The following is a 22,456-nucleotide window of genomic DNA, read 5'->3' on the forward strand; positions in this document are numbered from 1 at the left end:
ATCCGCTGTAATCCATAATATTGAACTACTGAATACTCATCAGAGGGAAGGCGATATGTCACATTAGCACCCTACCATGAAAAGGATTAACTGTCACTCTCTTAACACGCCCGACTCAGTTTACACATTCTGGCATTGGGAACTGTCCTACGACAGACAAGAACTGGGTCTGAAATACTACAGTTACGACAGAAAGTGTTCGTACCCCTGAGTCCCGAGTGGTTTTTTGCTTATAACTTAAAAAGTATCACGATTAGGCTAATAAACATAGGGTTTATTATTAATATTATACTAACATACATATACATAATTTTTTATTTAAACTACAAATAAAGTGTTTATAAACAAATAACCAAAAATAGGAGGAGTAGAAACTGTTCATATATTTCAGAACGTGTGAAAAAACTGATATTCCCGTAAAAATTTTGTTTAGTTTGGTGAATAAACTACATTATACCATTCCAGAACAAGACACTGGGCTCATAATTATTGGTATTTAGCCAGCAAAAAAAATGTACTTCCGGCAATTTAGCGCCGTCTCCGTCATTATCTGCTTGGTCATCGTAGCGAACAGGCAACAACTGTTTAGTGATTTTAAAAAAACGAATTATTGTAAAATACAAGTCTCATGTGTCTCTTTCTGGTATTACACAATTTAATGTGCTGAAATCTACTGTTCAAAGCATTATTGCCATGTTTAAGCTAACAGGATTAACTGCTAGCCTCCATCGTTCCTAACGCCCCACTAAAATTCCAGAGAGAACCAAGAGGACGGTTCTCAGAGAAGTTAGTAGGAACCCTCGTTTAACACGTAATGACATACAGAAACTGGTAAGGGAAACTGGGGTTAAAGTAAGCACCTCTACAGTTACGAACATGTTACGATCTCCTGGGTTTAAAGCATGACGTCCTCGTAGAACTCCATATTTAAAGCCTGTTCATTTAGAAGCACGATTGAGGTATGCAAGAAAGCATGTAGATAAACCCTTCACCTATTGGAAGAGTATTATTTGGTCAGACGAGACTAAAATCGAGCTTTTTGGCCACACTAATATTCGCTATATTTTCCGTAAGAATGGGGAACGAAATTTTCCAAAGAACACCGTCCCTACAGTTAAACACGGAGGTGGCTCGATCATGCTATGGGGTTTCCATCAGCTCTTCTAGCGTAGGCAGCCTTCACCGCGTCAACAAAATCATGAAATAAGAAGAGTGCGTTAATATATTAGACACTTATATCAAGAATGATGCTCTGAACTTGTGGTTTGGGCGTCGTTGGATCTTCCAGCATGACAATGATCCTAAGCACACATCGAAATATATGCAATATTGGTTGCAGAGGAACCATATAAGCATTCTGGAGTTTCCATCGCAGTAACCCGATCTCAACCCAATTGAAAACGTTTGGCATGAGTTGAAGACCAGGGTTCATCAGCGTCATCCGAAAAAACTTGCAAGAGTTGGAGGCCTTTTGTAAAGAAGAATGGAAGAAAATACCAGTCGAGTACTGTCAAACGATCATGGAGAGCTACGAGGAGAGATTGTGCCAAGTAATTCACCTGAAAGGCAACACAACTCACCATTAAAGTAGAGGCACGAACACTTTCTGCCCCTTTTATGTTTGGTTATTTGTTTATAAATAGTTTATTTGTCGTTAAATTTGTATAAAACTTTACATAGATGTGTGTTATTATAATATCTATAATATACTACATTTTAATTATCCTAATCGTGTTACTTTTTAAGTTATGAGGAAAAAATTACTCACGACGCAGGGGTACAAACTCTTTCTGTCGTAACTGTATATTAGTACAAATGTTAGAGCACAACATTGTGTCAGATACGTCTGAAAATTAATTGAGAATCCAATACTCAAAATGAATTATCATAAAAGCATTTCAACGATAATATATTTTTAACCTCGTATAAATGACAAAATCCAATTGCATAGAAGGCTCTTGGATTGGATGAAACTTCAAAACGTTTGGTACTTCTCATAAAAGGAACAAAACCTCTTACCAAAGTTAGTTTCTGTTGTTGTTCCGAGTATATATTTTATTTTAACTTCACTTTGAATCACATCTCACAGTCGGCCAGTTATAAATAAAGATGGTCAGAAACGGGGGTGGAATTTTCAAACAATGGTAGAGATACTTAGGTGGGTGACAAAATGTAAGCCATAAGGGGGTCCGTCATGCTTTTCCGGAAATTTATGAGTTTTGGAACATGAAAACCTGCATTTCGTGGCATATTTCTAGGGTATAAAGGATATGAAAAAAGTGAAATAATTGAGGTAACAATGGTACTTTGAAAATATAATTGAATAACAGAGAAGGACAGAATCAGAAACAAGAATGCATATAAAAAATTAATGCAGAATTATTTTACACTAAAATAACAGTCAAATATAACATTGCGAAAATTTAAAACATTACTTTGGATACAGTAATCTGAAAAGTTATCATAAAGTAAAAGAAATAGTTTGATATAATGCTTTGGATGTAATTATGTAACTTCAAAGAGAAATTCTTCTTGCCTTTGCTGCTGCAAATTTATCGATTAGTTCCTCAAAATTTATGCTGTCGGTAACCTCTCGCTCCACACTCAGCAAAGCCAAGGCTGACAACCTTTTCTGTCCCATGGATGATTTCAGGTAAGACAGGATAAGTTTCAACTTACTAAAAGACCTTTCACAACTGGCAATAGATGTTACAACAGTCAGTAAGATTTGCAGACCGACTCTCAGATTTGGAAATACATCATACCCCTACTGTACAATGAAGCGAAGCAGGTTCGCTGGTGTCGAAAGCTTAACATCAGCCCTTATCTTGAGTAGCTTTCGGCAGTCCATTATTTCACTGAACATCTCCAAGCCATCCTAGTCTGAATTATTAGAGCTTCCCATAAAAATGCATCTCTGTTTCAAGCTATTCTCATTAGTTGTTCAGACATCAGTTCCTTTATGTCTAAAAGAAAGCCAAAACTAATCCAGTTTCTTCAAGCTGATGAATCTGTCTCCCATTTATGTATGTATTTTGTCAATCATACTTTTCATCAGTCGTAGCATTTCATTTTCCGCTGTGAGTTCTACATCCTCTGCTGTTTCTCCGGGCATTTTTTTTCTTCCTTTGCCGTCTCTCAATTTGGACATCACAAGAACTGCACAGTCACTTTGCTTCTTTAAGAGATTTCTTGCATATGGCATCACTGTTTTCTAGGAAATACCCTTGTAAAGCCTGAATATCTTGAGCAGCATTATGGAAATTCATGGTGTGGTCCTGAAGCCTCTTCTGAACCCGGTCAATCTTGGCAAGTACAGTATTCCAAAACCGAGGAAGAACCAAAAACTCAAATGTTAGAATCCGATGTTACAACTGAACTGCATCACTTCTTGTATCTGAAATTTCCTCCTGATCATCTGCAATATTATCCAGTAGTTCTACCAATTGTTCTAGTTGATCATGTATCGGTTTAACAGCTTCTACTCTGGCACTCCAACGAGTTTCTGACTCTGACTTCACTGATACACCAAGAACAGTTTCCAGTCTCTCTTATCGAAGAGTTGACTGCGCAAAATAAACGTAGATAGCTTGCACAGTACTGAAAATGTCACACTTGCTACCTCATGACGAACAGCATGAACCTCAACTAAATTGTGTGGTTATCACAGTTAACAAATGTAGCCTTTGAGTTGAGTGCAGCAAGTCTCTGTTGCACTCCTGATTTGTGGCCAGACATTACAGATGCATTGTCGTAACACTGTGATTGACAATCTTCGAAAGGTAATTTATCCTTCTCCAGTAGTTGCAATATTATTTAAGAAAGACTCCTTCACAAGTACAGTTTTTTCCTCGATGTTTATATCTACATATCTAATGGTCTCCGACATTTGTTCTTGGTGAGCACCATCAGGAGTTGAATCAAACATTATTCCATAGTATTTGGCTCTCTGGATGTCACACACAAGTTTTTCTCTAACTGTAGATGCTAAAAGCTGGATGAACTCATTCTGTATTTCTGGTGGGAGGTACGTAGTTGATTCTAGATTTTGCTGCACATACAAAAGGTGACCCTTCATGACTGGATCGAACTCTGCAACTAGCTTCAGAAGTTCTATAAAATTTCCAGCGTTTCTGTGACTCTCCCCTTTTTCAGTTTTAGTGGTACTTTGTGGCCTCTTAAAGCCAAATTTTGTTCAGCCGAGTAATTACTTACTTTAATGTTATGTGACCCAGAAGCCTGAACCATTTGGTTATTCGGATATCCTTTACCGTTGTCATACGAATAAAATCCTGGGAAGCTTTTTTGAGAACTGCAAATATAGTATTTTATATTTCATTGTTAAAATTAGGATTCCGTAATTTTTTGTCTGCTGTATAAAAAATTATAATATTACATTACAGGGAATCATATTTCCTGGCACATCACTGTTACGCATTTCTCTGTTTTCAATTCCATGAGTAATAGAATAGTTATTGACGAAAGAGTTTACGCTTTCGCTTTGGTCCGAAGTTGGGTGGGATAAAAGCGAGCTAGGTCGCTAGGGGTAAAAGCTAGGGCGAACAGCGTGGGTAGATCAAACGAACGATCCATAGTTAATAGATAAAGGAGATCAGGTTTTGTTTGTTTGTTTGGGAATTTCGCACAAAGCTACTCGAGGGCTATCTGTGCCGTCCCTAATTTAGCAGTGTAAGACTAGAGGGAAGGCAGCTAGTCATCACCACCCACCGCCAACTCTTGGGCTACTCTTTTACCAACGAATAGTGGGATTGACCGTCACATTATACACCCCCACGGCTGGGAGGGCGAGCATGTTTAGCGCGAAGCGGGCGCGAACCCGCGACCCTCAGATTACGAAGCGCACGCCTTAACGCGCTAGACCATGCCAGGCCCCAGGAGATCAGGAGAATGTAGAGAAACGGAAAAGATTAAATCTATTTGAAACCAAATCCACATTACATTTATCCTTAACAGCGAAGTCGTTATGAGTATTTTTTGAAATGATATGACCGATACATGAACATTGCAACGAATAAACGAATTATAGATTTAATAGCAATAATTTTCACCTTGGGCACATAACGGTGCCTCCAGAAATCTTATCATAAAATCTAAAAAAGGCCTAGCTTGAACAATTTTGCTCTCACCTAAATCATTCTTGTCACAAAAATAGCTACGCACCTGAGGTGCACCTATCCACGAATTTCTGATAAAAATTATCCCAAACGAGCGCCACTCATCCACCACCTCGGACGCGACCTGGTCTCTTGGTAAGTCAGATTCCAAATCAGCCGTTGGTTCGGTTGCGCGCTCACCCGTTTCAATTTTAAGGGCCTGGCATGGCCTAGCGCGTTAAGACTTGCGCTTCGTAATCTGAGGGTCGCGGGTTCGCGCCCGAGTCGCGCCAAAACATGCTCGCCCTCCCAGCCGTGGGGGCGTTATAATGTTACGGCCAATCCCACTATTCGTTGGTAAAAGAGTAGCCCAAGAGTTGGCGGTGGGTGGTGATGACTAGCTGCCTAGTCTTACACTGCTAAATTAGGGACGGCTAGCATAGATAGCCTCGATTTGCTTTGTGCGAAATTCCAAAACAAACAAACAATCAATTTTAAGATGAATGCTGAAAAGGCGCGAAAAGTTCAGACTCGTATCTGCTATTTACAGTCTAGTCCAGTGTTAGATTTTCTATTCGCAATTTAGTCCAGTGTTAGATTTTCTGCTGTTCACAATCTAGTCCAGTGTTAGATTTTCTTGTCTTCGCTTAGATACTTCAGTCAGATTTCCTGGGCTTCGTTTCCAGCTTTACCAGACTTGCAGGGATCTGGTAAAGTCATTTAAACACCCATTTCAATTATCTGTTACAGCCGTTCGGTTACTCCCGAAGGACAGGACGCTGAGGCCATGATAGCATTCTAAAAACTAGATCAAGTAATAGACAATTTACTGGCTTTGTTCGGTGAAGTATCCGTGTAATGTGCGATCTGATTACTGATTTACAGCATATAATGTTACATTTTACAACGTTTACACAATGTTACATAACAACGTTGATTATTCGCTGTGAAGTGACTGCATTTTGACGTTTTCATAACATTCAGACAACTTAACAGAAAAATGTGACCAATTACGACGTTGTGGCAACGTTACATAGCAACGTCCATTATTCGTCAGAAAGTGATATTGCAATCTGACGTTTTTGCAACGTTTAGACAGCGTTTTGGTATAACGCGATCAAATCACAACCAAGTTGTGGCAACACATGACGTTGCAACTCCCATATATGGGACACAAGGCATTAATTGGTTAAGAGGGAAAACATTTCATTCTGAAATTCATTTCTAATTATGTAACATCAATTTGGCGCCCCACCCCAACCCCGATGCTGTGCCCGGGGACAGATGTACCCCCTTGCCCCCCCCCTAGCTAAGCCACTGTTTGCGTGAAACTTTTTGTTTGTTTTTTGTAATAAGATTCATCACTCGGTTTGAGTCAAACCCTTAACTACAAACAGCTCTGTAGAAACTTATCAAAATTATAATTAATTTTGATATTTACTCTATTTTTTTAATAACAGATTATAGTAAAACGTTGATACACATATTTAGTTTATTGAAATGCCCTAATTACTTAAATATGATCATTCCGCAGTTATTTCATTGTTATTAAAATTACATTTATGGGAACTTTTAACAATTTGTAGAATTGGTTCACGTCAATAAAACTTCCACATCACTCAGTGGTAGGGCATCCGGTGTCTAAGTGGAAACAGGATTTTATTCGTCCGTGTTTCTAAGTTTACCACTACATGCATTTATAATATAACAGTGTATAATATGTATAAATATTAAGCTTTTGTACATGTATGCACATTGTATCTTACCCAGTTATTGAATTACATAGTCGTTAGGAGTTTTAGCAGAATTACTTGCATATTCATATTTATTAACAGTGCTGTTGTAAATGTACTGAAAGACTTTAACTGACGTTACTCTGGTTCGTGAAAGCACATATCATCATTGCTTGTTCACTGATATGGTATTATGCAATATTACCAAGGTCATTTGAACGAATCACGCGTGAGACTGAACATTGGTTTTGAGCTCATTTTAAGTACAACTATAATTTATTCTGTTTTTGTTGGTGTCATTGTTTACTTTAAGTAGATTTTTCTGTAAAAATAATACATTAGCCTTCACAACAGGTGTTAGTTTTGATATGTCTCGAACAGCCGAGCACGTTCGGGGTCTAAGCGTCCGAGATATTCGGTTTCCACCTCCGGTAGACGAGCAACATTCAACCCAGCATACAACAGGATCGGTAAATTTAAAGACAATATAATAAAAATATTGAATTTTTAATTTTATCCATTCGTTAAGTATGAGGACAGTGCAAATGCTTGTAATTTAAAAATAAATTATTATTAAACTCTTCTAAGTTTAAGATAAGAACCTAGCTTCGTAGCTGAAAAACTAGACTGATTTTTAAAAATCATTCGCTTCGTTAATACTTTATAAAATTACGTTAGATTTATTTTCTATGCACAAACAAAACAGTGATTGAAACGTTAGGTGTTGATGTTTATATAACTACTAACATGGAACTTTAAATTTCATATTGATTTCTGTGAAATATCTGTTATGAATATAATTCTTGGTTATTTTGTATTCGTACCTAAAATGATAACGTGACAGCTTGAGGAGAGCCAAGCATATGATTTAAATTAGACGATCATATTGTTCATTATTACTAGTAATTAGTTTTTATATCCTACTAAGTAAATATAGCTGTTTCTCTAATTTTAGTAATAGTATGAGTACTACCACTTAGTGCAATGGTGACGTAGTATATTAGACTTTTTGCCATTGGAACTGTTGTTATTTTTATGTTTAATAATTTGTAACTATGGGTATTGTAGCATGTCTTTACTATTAGTTGTATTAGTTCTATACACTGTAAGTACAGACAACTGTTATTTATTATCTGAGATCAACATTGAAATTGTTAATTTCATCCAAATATTGATCTGTCTCCATCGGACTTTGATAATGTTTTTTAAACGTTCATCAAACCTTCTCTTGAGTAATTTCCAATCCTGTTACATCTACTATATCCAAAGACAACCTAACCCCAAAGGTTAACCTTGCTGTTCAAAAAATAAACTTATCTTTACCTTGCCAGATATTTTGATAAGATTACATAATAAGTTTCTCATGCCAGAAAAGTTTTAGGGCTAGGATTCTCCAAAACATTACTTGCATCACAGAGAATTTGTTGTTTAAACATATTTTTCATAAATATCACACCACATTCTTTGAGAAAAAAAATGTTTTTTCTTGAGTGAAGAACCCATTTATTTATTTGTTCATAAGAAACTTGTCATGGGATAAGATTACATTAGCTTGACCCTCCAAAACTTGTCAGAACTATAAAAGCTACATAAGTTGTTTTGTAGGCCATATGTCCAATGTAATCCCAAAATGTTAAGTTAAAAAAGACTTAAATCCTTACCTAACACAATGTCACAACCAATCAACAATAAACACATCTAATATCATGACTGTAAAGTTACTTCATATGATGTAGTGTAAGATTATTACACAAGGTGTAAACAAGTAGTAAATTTGTAAGTTATTTTTAATAAAACTTGATGTTAGCTTACTTCTTCACATTATAATGCAGAAAAATTGTTTTCTGAACCTTACGTTCTAACAACAAATACAGGGTGCTTGAAAAGTCACTGTGCACTTATATATTTATTAACAGACAAAACTGCACAGTGACTTTCCGAACACCCTGTATAAAGGCTTGTTATCGTATTATACATCAAAGATCCGTTACTTGTTATAAACCTTTTTTATTTCTCTAATTTAAATAATATTATGTAATCATATGGTATCAGATAATTTATTATATGTAATTTTTGAAAATATAGATATAACCTTGTTCATTAATTCTTTAAGTGTATATTGTACACTGCAACCCAAACGTGCTCTGAGAGGTGGCTCAGTATTCCTGAATGTACATAAATACACTTTAAACAAGATTTGCCATTGCATTCAGTTTCTAATAAATTATTTAAATAAATATTCAATTGAGTGTGTCTTGGTACTAGGGTTGCCACCTGTTATACAGGGTATACGGAAAGTCACTGTGCATTTATATATTTATTAACAGACATGTTTCAATATAGAATACAGGAGGTAAATATGAATGACAATTATAAACAATGTTGAAAGTGACCCCCGTTGGCATCAATACAAGCTTGGATCCTTCTTATTTTGTATTATATTATTATATTGGGACCAAAATCTGAAATATAATAACATATGATTACAAAACTGCACAGTGACTTTTTGAACGCCCTGTGTGTATATATAATGGAGAAGTTTTGAATATACAGTAATAAAATGTAACACTCCATTTCAGATAAAAATAGAACTCAATTTGTCCTTATTTTTCTGATGTATAATTTTTTTTAAGATTTAGTTTCTGGCTTGATGAAAGTGTTACAAATGTCAGACTATTTATTCTAGAGCTTTAATGTTAAGTGGTAGCTAATATTTTGACTGACAGAAGTACAATGTGTGTAGTTTTCACAGTTTTAAGAATTTATTTTAAGAGTAAATTATTTTATTTTCAATTTTTGTATATCTTCCCCTATTGTGTATGAAATCAGAAATAATGAATCCATGACAATGTCTCACCTCCATGATTACTAACTTTTGCTTTAAAACAAACTAACTTTTGATGTTGCATTCTTATTCATAAATACAGATTTTTGCAAAAAATTTGGTACTTTGTTTAAATAATTTGGCATTAGTTTGATAAAACATAAAATGCATATTTTGTGAAAAATTATGAGACTTGAATGCAGTAATCAAATACAGTCAACTACTGAAATTTCTGTGATTTTTATAAATATGCAAGAAGTTTTGTGAACAATGTTTCAATTGTTCTATGTTTTTCTTCACATGAATTTAATCATCATATTTTTTGTTTTGTGTTCAGACAAAATTGCTTTTCTTATAAGTATGTCTTTTGTATTATCCAATTGTTTTATGAAATTGTTTTTCGTTTCTTGTATTTGACAATTGTTTTATTGAAATATAACCATTTCTTTCTAATGAGACACCAATTTTATGTAACAAAATGTTAAATTTTTGCAACCGTGTGTTATTTCTCATCTTTAAAAATACAAGCTATAATTACCAAGTTACCTACCTAATTAGATTCTCACTTTGAAACAAATCTAAAATTGCAAACAAACAAACTTTCAAGATATCTTAGAAAAGTAATAAATATATAGTGTATAAATAATATGTGGGTGAGTCTTTGTGTGGTGAGACATTCTCTGTATCCTCAATAATAATATGTACTATTTAATGAAAACCAAAAGAAATTTCTATTAGCCAGTTTTGTCATTATAGCATGTTAATATTTGCCTGTTTTATCATTGTAGCATGTTAATATTTGGAGAAATTCTTGTCTTTTTGTGAGATACTTAAACAAAAGAAGTTATTCTTGTTGAATGTGAAATGTAAGTTATGTAATTTTATGTATTTTTTTACAATATATACTCTTCAAAAAAAGAAACACAAAAGTGATATTTTTGTTATTGTAAAGAGAAATATATGTAATAACGTTACAAGCTCAGAGTATGTGATGTTACACGTGTTAAGGCACTGATTGTCAGACCAAAATGACAATAAAAGTTGTGCACTTTGAAAACGGAGGAAAACATCGGATTTTTTGCCAAAACGCATGCATGTCCAATAAATTTGTTTGAGAGATCTGCATGTTCTGCAAGTGCAACATGTGCAAAATCCCTATAAAAGAGACAGGTTCTCGGTTTCCATAGCTCAGTGTTAAGCCACCGACACGCAATACAGTTACGCCAAGACTGACTGAAGCACAATGTAACAATGCCATTGGTCGCTTGGAAGCAGGCGAATCTCGATCAGATGTTGCCAGAGCTGTGAATATCCACTCAAACACCATCACAAGGCTATGGAATCGTCACCAACAACATGGATCAACTCGTGACCGTCCATGATCTGGCAGACCTCGTGTGACCAGCCCGCACAAGATTGCAACATCCAGTTACGTCACCTTCGGGATAGGACCACCACTGTGACATCTTTCTCCCTCAACCATACCAGGGCTGCATAGGATTTTCGATCAGACCGTACGCAACAGTCTATGAGATTTTTAGGCCCCATGTGCAACCCACCATGGTGAACGTCAACGACGTTTTTCAACATGACAATGCCCGTCCTCACACAGCCCGACTCACCACTGTCTTCTTGAGACACCACAACATCTATGTTCTTCCTTGGCCCTCCAGATCATCAGATTTAAACCCCATCGAACATCTTTGGGACGAGTTGGACTGACGTCTGCGACGGCGACAACCTCAACCGCAGACTCTACCTCAGCTTGCAGCAGCTTAGTAGGCTGAGTGGACAGCCATTCCACAGGATGTGATTCGTCATCTTATTGCTTCCATGGGTAGGAGATGCCAAGCAGTTATTGATGCTCACGGGGGGCATACTCGTTATTGATGTTGAGTGATGTTAAACTTCAACTAGTGAGCATGGACTTCGCCTTTGCAGACTTTGGATGTTCAGCAGTGAATGTGCAAAGTTTCACACATGTCACACAGAACTACCCAGAATAAACTTGTTAACAATGTGTCTCATATTTTGGCTTTTGCGTTTCTTTTTTTGAAGAGATATTTCCTCCTTACTTCTGATATGAACTCAAGACCTGTGAATATTCTACCAACTGAACTAAATGGATAAAACACCAGGATTTACTAGTGAGACATTTTGTTTAAACAGATGAATCTACTGCTTACATTTTGTTAAGTACTTTAATAGACAAATTATTATTACATTATTGGGTAGCTTACATCATATTTGATGAATATTTTTATTTAATAAAAACTTGCATTTTGTAAAACACATGATGTGGATTAATCAACTTTTTCTGTACATTACTTAATATGTTTCAAACCATCAGCGAACTGTAGCATATCTTTGTTAAAACAAATATGTTAAAGTAAAATGTTATTAAATAATAGTTCCTACACGTACATTTGTAGATTATTTTGATGAAATAAAATATAAAAGTCTATATGAAACTTTTGAGACTAGGTCAAACATATAATAATGTTTAATATATAACATCAATATAAATATATTAAAGTAAAACTTGACACTATGATTATTTCTTTTATAGTGTAGATTCTTAAGATGCATTATAGCTAGGGGTGTGTATTTCAACATAGCAGTCAATATGATGTGTATCTAAATATGATGGTACAACAGTTTCTTACAGAAGTTAACAGTTTGGTCTACATTTTATTATCTATATTACATTGTTACAAAGTTTGACAGTTTGGTCTACATTTTATTATCTATATTACATTGTTACAAAGTTTGACAGTTTTGTCTACATTTTATTATCTATATTACATTGTTACAAAGTTTGACAGTTTGGTCTACATTTTATTATCTATATTACATTGTTACAAAGTTTGACAGTTTTGTCTACATTTTATTATCTATATTACATTGTTACAAAGTTTGACAGTTTTGTCTACATTTTATTATCTATATTACATTGTTACAAAGTTTGACAGTTTGGTCTACATTTTATTATCCATATTACATTGTTACAAAGTTTGACAGTTTGGTCCACATTTTATTATCTATATTACATTGTTACAAAGTTTGACAGTTTGGTCTACATTTTATTATCTATATTACATTGTTACAAAGTATGACAGTTTGGTCTACATTTTATTATCTATATTACATTGTTACAAAGTTTGACAGTTTGGTCTACATTTTATTATCTATATTACATTGTTACAAAGTTTGACAGTTTGGTCTACATTTTATTACCTATATTACTAACATTGTCACAAAGTTTGACAGTTTGGTCTATCTTTTATTACCTATATTACTAACATTGTCACAAAGTTTGACAGTTTAGTCTACATTTTATTATCTATATTACATTGTTACAAAGTTTGACAGTTTGGTCTACATTTTATTATCTATATTACATTGTTACAAAGTTTGACAGTTTGGTCTACATTTTATTATCTATATTACATTGTTACAAAGTTTGACAGTTTGGTCTACATTTTATTATCTATATTACATTGTTACAAAGTTTGACAGTTTGGTCTACATTTTATTATCTATATTACATTGTTACAAAGTTTGACAGTTTGGTCTACATTTTATTATCTATATTACATTGTTACAAAGTTTGACAGTTTGGTCTACATTTTATTATCTATATTACATTGTTACAAAGTTTGACAGTTTGGTCTACATTTTATTATCTATATTACATTGTTACAAAGTTTGACAGTTTTGTCTACATTTTATTATCTATACTACATTGTTACAAAGTTTGACAGTTTGGTCTACATTTTATTATCTATATTACATTTTTACAAAGTTTGACAGTTTGGTCTACATTTTATTATCTATATTACATTGTTACAAAGTTTGACAGTTTGGTCTACATTTTATTATCTATATTACATTGTTACAAAGTTTGACAGTTTGGTCTACATTTTATTATCTATATTACATTGTTACAAAGTTTGACAGTTTGGTCTACATTTTATTATCTATATTACATTGTTACAAAGTTTGACAGTTTGGTTTATGATTTATTACCTATATTACTAACATTGTCACAAAGTTTGACAGTTTGGTCTATCTTTTATTACCTATATTACTAACATTGTCACAAAGTTTGACAGTTTGGTCTACATTTTATTATCTATATTACATTGTTACAAAGTTTGACACTTTTGTCTACATTTTATTATCTATATTACATTGTTACAAAGTTTGACAGTTTGGTCTACATTTTATTATCTATATTACATTGTTACAAAGTTTGACAGTTTGGTCTACATTTTATTATCTATATTACATTGTTACAAAGTTTGACAGTTTGGTTTATGATTTATTACCTATATTACTAACATTGTCACAAAGTTTGACAGTTTGGTCTATAATTTATTACCTATATTACATTGTTACAAAGTTTGACAGTTTGGTGTACATTTTATTATCTATATTACATTGTTACAAAGTTTGACAGTTTGGTCTACATTTTATTATCTATATTACATTGTTACAAAGTTTGACAGTTTGGTCTACATTTTATTATCTATATTACATTGTTACAAAGTTTGACAGTTTGGTCTACATTTTATTATCTATATTACATTGTTACAAAGTTTGACAGTTTGGTCTACATTTTATTATCTATATTACATTGTTACAAAGTTTGACAGTTTGGTTTATGATTTATTACCTATATTACTAACATTGTCACAAAGTTTGACAGTTTGGTCTATCTTTTATTACCTATATTACTAACATTGTCACAAAGTTTGACAGTTTGGTCTACATTTTATTATCTATATTACATTGTTACAAAGTTTGACAGTTTGGTCTACATTTTATTATCTATAATACATTGTTACAAAGTTTGACAGTTTTGTCTACATTTTATTATCTATATTACATTGTTACAAAGTTTGACAGTTTTGTCTACATTTTATTATCTATATTACATTGTTACAAAGTTTGACAGTTTGGTCTACATTTTATTATCTATATTACATTGTTACAAAGTTTGACAGTTTGGTCTACATTTTATTATCTATATTACATTGTTACAAAGTTTGGCAGTTTGGTCTACATTTTATTATCTATATTACATTGTTACAAAGTTTGACAGTTTGGTCTACATTTTATTATCTATATTACATTGTTACAAAGTTTGACAGTTTGGTTTATGATTTATTACCTATATTACTAACATTGTCACAAAGTTTGACAGTTTGGTCTATCTTTTATTACCTATATTACTAACATTGTCACAAAGTTTGACAGTTTGGTCTATAATTTATTACCTATATTACTAACAATGTCACAAAGTTTGACAGTTTTATCTATAATTTATTATCTTTAGTACTAACAATTTTACAGTTTGACAGTTTTGTCTATATTTTATTATCTATATTACTAATGTTACGAAGATTTACAGTTTTGTCTGTAATTTATTATCTATATTATTAACATTGTCTTATTTAAGTATTTCATACTTTATAATGTTTATTCAAATTCTCAAGTGTGGTCAACTAAGTGGCAGTTGGCATAAGATGTGAAGATAAAACTAGCTGATATCTGTCTATATTTTGTTATTGTTAATTTATGTTACTTTGCATGTAATGTTTTTCATGAGATGATTGTAGTAATCTGTACTCATCTTCCTTTATTGAATGATTTATTATTAACAGAAGTACTTTATTAGATATTCTGTTGCTTTTTGTCTATAATAAAGACTTGTAATGTGTATTGAAAGTTTGCCAAATTTCAGGAAGATGTGTAAATAATATCCTATTAGACAATGTATGGATACAATCATGACATGGCTTCATGACACAATACTCATGTCTTTGTATCAAGGTGACACCTCTTGTTTCAAAATTTTCTAATTCATTAGATAAATGGTTGAAAATACATATTTCAGTTTGTTAATGTGAAAGGTAATTTATATTGTGGATAAACTTTTTTATTAATAGATTGTTTAAATAAAAAAAAATTGTCTGCTTTTATTTATTAATAATTATTAAAAAAAAGTCATCTCAGTGTATGTGTGAGTTTTTTATCCCGTCTTTTTAGATTCTTCCAGACTACTCCTATGTTTATGTGGAACTATTCACTGAGATAGGATTAACTGGGCATGGCTATACGTACACACTCGGTCGTGGTAATGAAGTTGGTAAGTATTTTAACAGTTTGAAGTTGGTAAGTATTTTAACAGTTTGAAGTTGGTAAGTATTTTAACAGTTTGAAGTTGGTAAGTATTTTAACAGTTTGAAGTTGGTAAGTATTTTAACAGTTTGAAGTTGGTAAGTATTTTAACAGTTTGAAGTTGGTAAGTATTTTAACAGTTTGAAGTTGGTAAGTATTTTAACAGTTTGAAGTTGGTAAGTATTTTAACAGTTTGAAGTTGGTAGGTATTTTAACAGTTTGAAGTTGGTAAGTATTTTAACAGTTTGAAGTTGGTAAGTATTTTAACAGTTTGAAGTTGGTAAGTATTTTAACAGTTTGAAGTTGGTAAGTATTTTAACAGTGTGAAGTTGGTAAGTATTTTAACAGTTTGAAGTTGGTAAGTATTTTAACAGTTTGAAGTTGGTAAGTATTTTAACAGTTTGCTAAATTTTCATCTCACAACTGGAAACAAACATTTTCACATAATTACAGTTTTGCATCAACCAAGATAATATATTAACCCAGTCATAGTAGCCAACAAGTTATCTGTGAGCTTGTTGTGTGTAAACAAACAACAGCTGATTGCATCAACAGTGAGTATCGTGACAAACATGATAAGGGTTCTAATAAGTCCGTGCAAAAACCCATTTTTTGGGTGCTTATGAGTCTCATTGTGATGGCCTGTTACAGTGCACAAACTTATTTTCAATACTTGCCAGTTGTTACTGATTGCCATGTGTGTCTTTAAAGTGTAAAAACAAGTCCATGTGTGTTATTTTCAAGTGTCTGACAATTAAAGTGCAAATTGTGTAACATGCTAATTTTGAGGAGTGACAAAGGGAGTGTAACAATCATTACCAGAGTGCACATTCTTCTGAAACTGATCAAGATTGATACAATTTACAATAAACTTCCTAATTTCCTTCATCTGATGAAAGAGTTTGAATATAATTTCTAGGTTGCTTATCAAACAACAAACCATTTAGAACAGACCAAGTAAAGACACTATGTGATAACTAATTATCCTGTGTCATCATTTAGATGATGTTTAACAACCAGTGGGATGCAATCATTTCATAAGTACTGGGAAACACTCATCTTAATTCCAAGACAATACCTCACCCCCATATACATAATGCTATCATCTCTTGGTGTCTGCTAGTGAGATCATCCTTATTCCAAGACAATACCTCACCCCCATATACATAATGCTATCATCTCTTGGTGTCTGCTAGTGAGATCATCTTAATTCCAAGACAATACCTCACATATACATAATGCTATCATCTCTTGGTGTCTGCTAGTGAGATCATCTTAATTCCAAGACAATACCTCACCCCCATATACATAATGTTATCATCTCTTGGTGTCTGCTAGTGAGATCATCCTTATTCCAAGACAATACCTCACATATACATAATGCTATCATCTCTTGGTGTCTGCTAGTGAGATCATCCTTATTCCAAGACAATACCTCACATATACATAATGCTATCATCTCTTGGTGTCTGCTAGTGAGATCATCCTTATTCCAAGACAATACCTCACATATACATAATGCTATCATCTCTTGGTGTCTGCTAGTGAGATCATCCTTATTCCAAGACAATACCTCCCCCCCATATACATAATGCTATCATCTCTTGGTGTCTGCTAGTGAGATCATCTTAATTCCAAGACAATACCTCACCCCCATATACATAATGCTATCATCTCTTGGTGTCTGCTAGTGAGATCATCCTTATTCCAAGACAATACCTCACCCCCATATACATAATGCTATCATCTCTTGGTGTCTGCTAGTGAGATCATCTTAATTCCAAGACAATACCTCACCCCATATACATAATGCTATCATCTCTTGGTGTCTGCTAGTGAGATCATCTTAATTCCAAGACAATACCTCACCCCCATATACATAATGCTATCATCTCTTGGTGTCTGCTAGTGAGATCATCCTTATTCCAAGACAATACCTCACCCCCATATACATAATGCTATCATCTCTTGGTGTCTGCTAGTGAGATCATCTTAATTCCAAGACAATACCTCACATATACATAATGCTATCATCTCTTGGTGTCTGCTAGTGAGATCATCCTTATTCCAAGACAATACCTCACCCCCATATACATAATGCTATCATCTCTTGGTGTCTGCTAGTGAGATCATCTTAATTCCAAGACAATACCTCACCCCCATATACATAATGTTATCATCTCTTGGTGTCTGCTAGTGAGATCATCCTTATTCCAAGACAATACCTCACATATACATAATGCTATCATCTCTTGGTGTCTGCTAGTGAGATCATCCTTATTCCAAGACAATACCTCACATATACATAATGCTATCATCTCTTGGTGTCTGCTAGTGAGATCATCCTTATTCCAAGACAATACCTCACATATACATAATGCTATCATCTCTTGGTGTCTGCTAGTGAGATCATCCTTATTCCAAGACAATACCTCACCCCCATATACATAATGCTATCATCTCTTGGTGTCTGCTAGTGAGATCATCTTAATTCCAAGACAATACCTCACCCCATATACATAATGCTATCATCTCTTGGTGTCTGCTAGTGAGATCATCTTAATTCCAAGACAATACCTCACCCCCATATACATAATGCTATCATCTCTTGGTGTCTGCTAGTGAGATCATCTTAATTCCAAGACAATACCTCACCCCCATATACATAATGCTATCATCTCTTGGTGTCTGCTAGTGAGATCATCTTAATTCCAAGACAATACCTCACCCCATATACATAATGCTATCATCTCTTGGTGTCTGCTAGTGAGATCATCTTAATTCCAAGACAATACCTCACCCCCATATACATAATGCTATCATCTCTTGGTGTCTGCTAGTGAGATCATCTTAATTCCAAGACAATACCTCACCCCCATATACATAATGCTATCATCTCTTGGTGTCTGCTAGTGAGATCATCTTAATTCCAAGACAATACCTCACCCCATATACATAATGCTATCATCTCTTGGTGTCTGCTAGTGAGATCATCTTAATTCCAAGACAATACCTCACCCCCCATATACATAATGCTATCATCTCTTGGTGTCTGCTAGTGAGATCATCTTAATTCCAAGACAATACCTCACCCCCATATACATAATGCTATCATCTCTTGGTGTCTGCTAGTGAGATCATCTTAATTCCAAGACAATACCTCACCCCATATACATAATGCTATCATCTCTTGGTGTCTGCTAGTGAGATCATCTTAATTCCAAGACAATACCTCACCCCCATATACATAATGCTATCATCTCTTGGTGTCTGCTAGTGAGATCATCTTAATTCCAAGACAATACCTCACCCCCATATACATAATGCTATCATCTCTTGGTGTCTGCTAGTGAGATCATCTTAATTCCAAGACAATACCTCACCCCCATATACATAATGCTATCATCTCTTGGTGTCTGCTAGTGAGATCATCTTAATTCCAAGACAATACCTCACCCCATATACATAATGCTATCATCTCTTGGTGTCTGCTAGTGAGATCATCTTAATTCCAAGACAATACCTCACCCCTTGGTGTCTGCTATATACATAATGCTATCATCTCTTGGTGTCTGCTAGTGAGATCATCTTAATTCCAAGACAATACCTCACCCCATATACATAATGCTATCATCTCTTGGTGTCTGCTAGTGAGATCATCTTAATTCCAAGACAATACCTCACCCCCATATACATAATGCTATCATCTCTTGGTGTCTGCTAGTGAGATCATCTTAATTCCAAGACAATACCTCACCCCATATACATAATGCTATCATCTCTTGGTGTCTGCTAGTGAGATCATCTTAATTCCAAGACAATACCTCACCCCATATACATAATGCTATCATCTCTTGGTGTCTGCTAGTGAGATCATCCTTATTCCAAGACAATACCTCACCCCCATATACATAATGCTATCATCTCTTGGTGTCTGCTAGTGAGATCATCTTAATTCCAAGACAATACCTCACCCCATATACATAATGCTATCATCTCTTGGTGTCTGCTAGTGAGATCATCCTTATTCCAAGACAATACCTCACTATCATCTCATATACATAATGCTATCATCTCTTGGTGTCTGCTAGTGAGATCATCCTTAATTCCAAGACAATACCTCACCCCCATATACATAATGCTATCATCTCTTGGTGTCTGCTAGTGAGATCATCTTAATTCCAAGACAATACCTCACCCCCATATACATAATGCTATCATCTCTTGGTGTCTGCTAGTGAGATCATCTTAATTCCAAGACAATACCTCACCCCATATACATAATGCTATCATCTCTTGGTGTCTGCTAGTGAGATCATCTTAATTCCAAGACAATACCTCACCCCATATACATAATGCTATCATCTCTTGGTGTCTGCTAGTGAGATCATCTTAATTCCAAGACAATACCTCACCCCCATATACATAATGCTATCATCTCTTGGTGTCTGCTAGTGAGATCATCTTAATTCCAAGACAATACCTCACCCCCATATACATAATGCTATCATCTCTTGGTGTCTGCTAGTGAGATCATCTTAATTCCAAGACAATACCTCACCCCCATATACATAATGCTATCATCTCTTGGTGTCTGCTAGTGAGATCATCTTAATTCCAAGACAATACCTCACCCCCATATACATAATGCTATCATCTCTTGGTGTCTGCTAGTGAGATCATCTTAATTCCAAGACAATACCTCACCCCCATATACATAATGCTATCATCTCTTGGTGTCTGCTAGTGAGATCATCTTAATTCCAAGACAATACCTCACCCCATATACATAATGCTATCATCTCTTGGTGTCTGCTAGTGAGATCATCTTAATTCCAAGACAATACCTCACCCCCCCCATATACATAATGCTATCATCTCTTGGTGTCTGCTAGTGAGATCATCTTAATTCCAAGACAATACCTCACCCCCCATATACATAATGCTATCATCTCTTGGTGTCTGCTAGTGAGATCATCTTAATTCCAAGACAATACCTCACCCCCCATATACATAATGCTATCATCTCTTGGTGTCTGCTAGTGAGATCATCTTAATTCCAAGACAATACCTCACCCCCATATACATAATGCTATCATCTCTTGGTGTCTGCTAGTGAGATCATCTTAATTCCAAGACAATACCTCACCCCCATATACATAATGCTATCATCTCTTGGTGTCTGCTAGTGAGATCATCTTAATTCCAAGACAATACCTCACCCCCATATACATAATGCTATCATCTCTTGGTGTCTGCTAGTGAGATCATCTTAATTCCAAGACAATACCTCACCCCCATATACATAATGCTATCATCTCTTGGTGTCTGCTAGTGAGATCATCTTAATTCCAAGACAATACCTCACCCCCATATACATAATGCTATCATCTCTTGGTGTCTGCTAGTGAGATCATCTTAATTCCAAGACAATACCTCACCCCCATATACATAATGCTATCATCTCTTGGTGTCTGCTAGTGAGATCATCTTAATTCCAAGACAATACCTCACCCCCATATACATAATGCTATCATCTCTTGGTGTCTGCTAGTGAGATCATCTTAATTCCAAGACAATACCTCACCCCATATACATAATGCTATCATCTCTTGGTGTCTGCTAGTGAGATCATCTTAATTCCAAGACAATACCTCACCCCCATATACATAATGCTATCATCTCTTGGTGTCTGCTAGTGAGATCATCTTAATTCCAAGACAATACCTCACCCCCATATACATAATGCTATCATCTCTTGGTGTCTGCTAGTGAGATCATCTTAATTCCAAGACAATACCTCACCCCATATACATAATGCTATCATCTCTTGGTGTCTGCTAGTGAGATCATCTTAATTCCAAGACAATACCTCACTCTTGGTGTCTGCTATACATAATGCTATCATCTCTTGGTGTCTGCTAGTGAGATCATCTTAATTCCAAGACAATACCTCACCCCCCATATACATAATGCTATCATCTCTTGGTGTCTGCTAGTGAGATCATCTTAATTCCAAGACAATACCTCACCCCATATACATAATGCTATCATCTCTTGGTGTCTGCTAGTGAGATCATCTTAATTCCAAGACAATACCTCACCCCCATATACATAATGCTATCATCTCTTGGTGTCTGCTAGTGAGATCATCTTAATTCCAAGACAATACCTCACCCCATATACATAATGCTATCATCTCTTGGTGTCTGCTAGTGAGATCATCTTAATTCCAAGACAATACCTCACCCCATATACATAATGCTATCATCTCTTGGTGTCTGCTAGTGAGATCATCTTAATTCCAAGACAATACCTCACCCCATATACATAATGCTATCATCTCTTGGTGTCTGCTAGTGAGATCATCTTAATTCCAAGACAATACCTCACCCCCATATACATAATGCTATCATCTCTTGGTGTCTGCTAGTGAGATCATCTTAATTCCAAGACAATACCTCACCCCATATACATAATGCTATCATCTCTTGGTGTCTGCTAGTGAGATCATCTTAATTCCAAGACAATACCTCACCCCCATATACATAATGCTATCATCTCTTGGTGTCTGCTAGTGAGATCATCTTAATTCCAAG

General features: G+C 34.7%; 1 protein-coding gene across 1 annotated transcript in view; it reads left to right on the forward strand.

Annotated features, from left to right (window-relative positions):
• The first annotated feature begins 6,735 nt into the window (after positions 1 to 6,735).
• The window catches only part of LOC143241643 (mitochondrial enolase superfamily member 1-like), a 48,182-nt gene continuing 32,461 nt past the window's right edge, over positions 6,736 to 22,456 (forward strand). Inside the window, exons 1-2 of the mRNA XM_076484828.1 lie at positions 6,736 to 7,317; positions 15,726 to 15,825. Coding sequence (XP_076340943.1) covers positions 7,216 to 7,317; positions 15,726 to 15,825 — 202 coding nt within the window. The 5' untranslated portion in view covers positions 6,736 to 7,215. The remainder of the gene's footprint in view (positions 7,318 to 15,725; positions 15,826 to 22,456) is intronic.

The sequence above is a fragment of the Tachypleus tridentatus genome, unplaced genomic scaffold (assembly GCF_004210375.1).
Source record: "Tachypleus tridentatus isolate NWPU-2018 unplaced genomic scaffold, ASM421037v1 Hic_cluster_1, whole genome shotgun sequence".
Taxonomy (NCBI): Eukaryota; Metazoa; Arthropoda; class Merostomata; order Xiphosura; family Limulidae; genus Tachypleus; species Tachypleus tridentatus.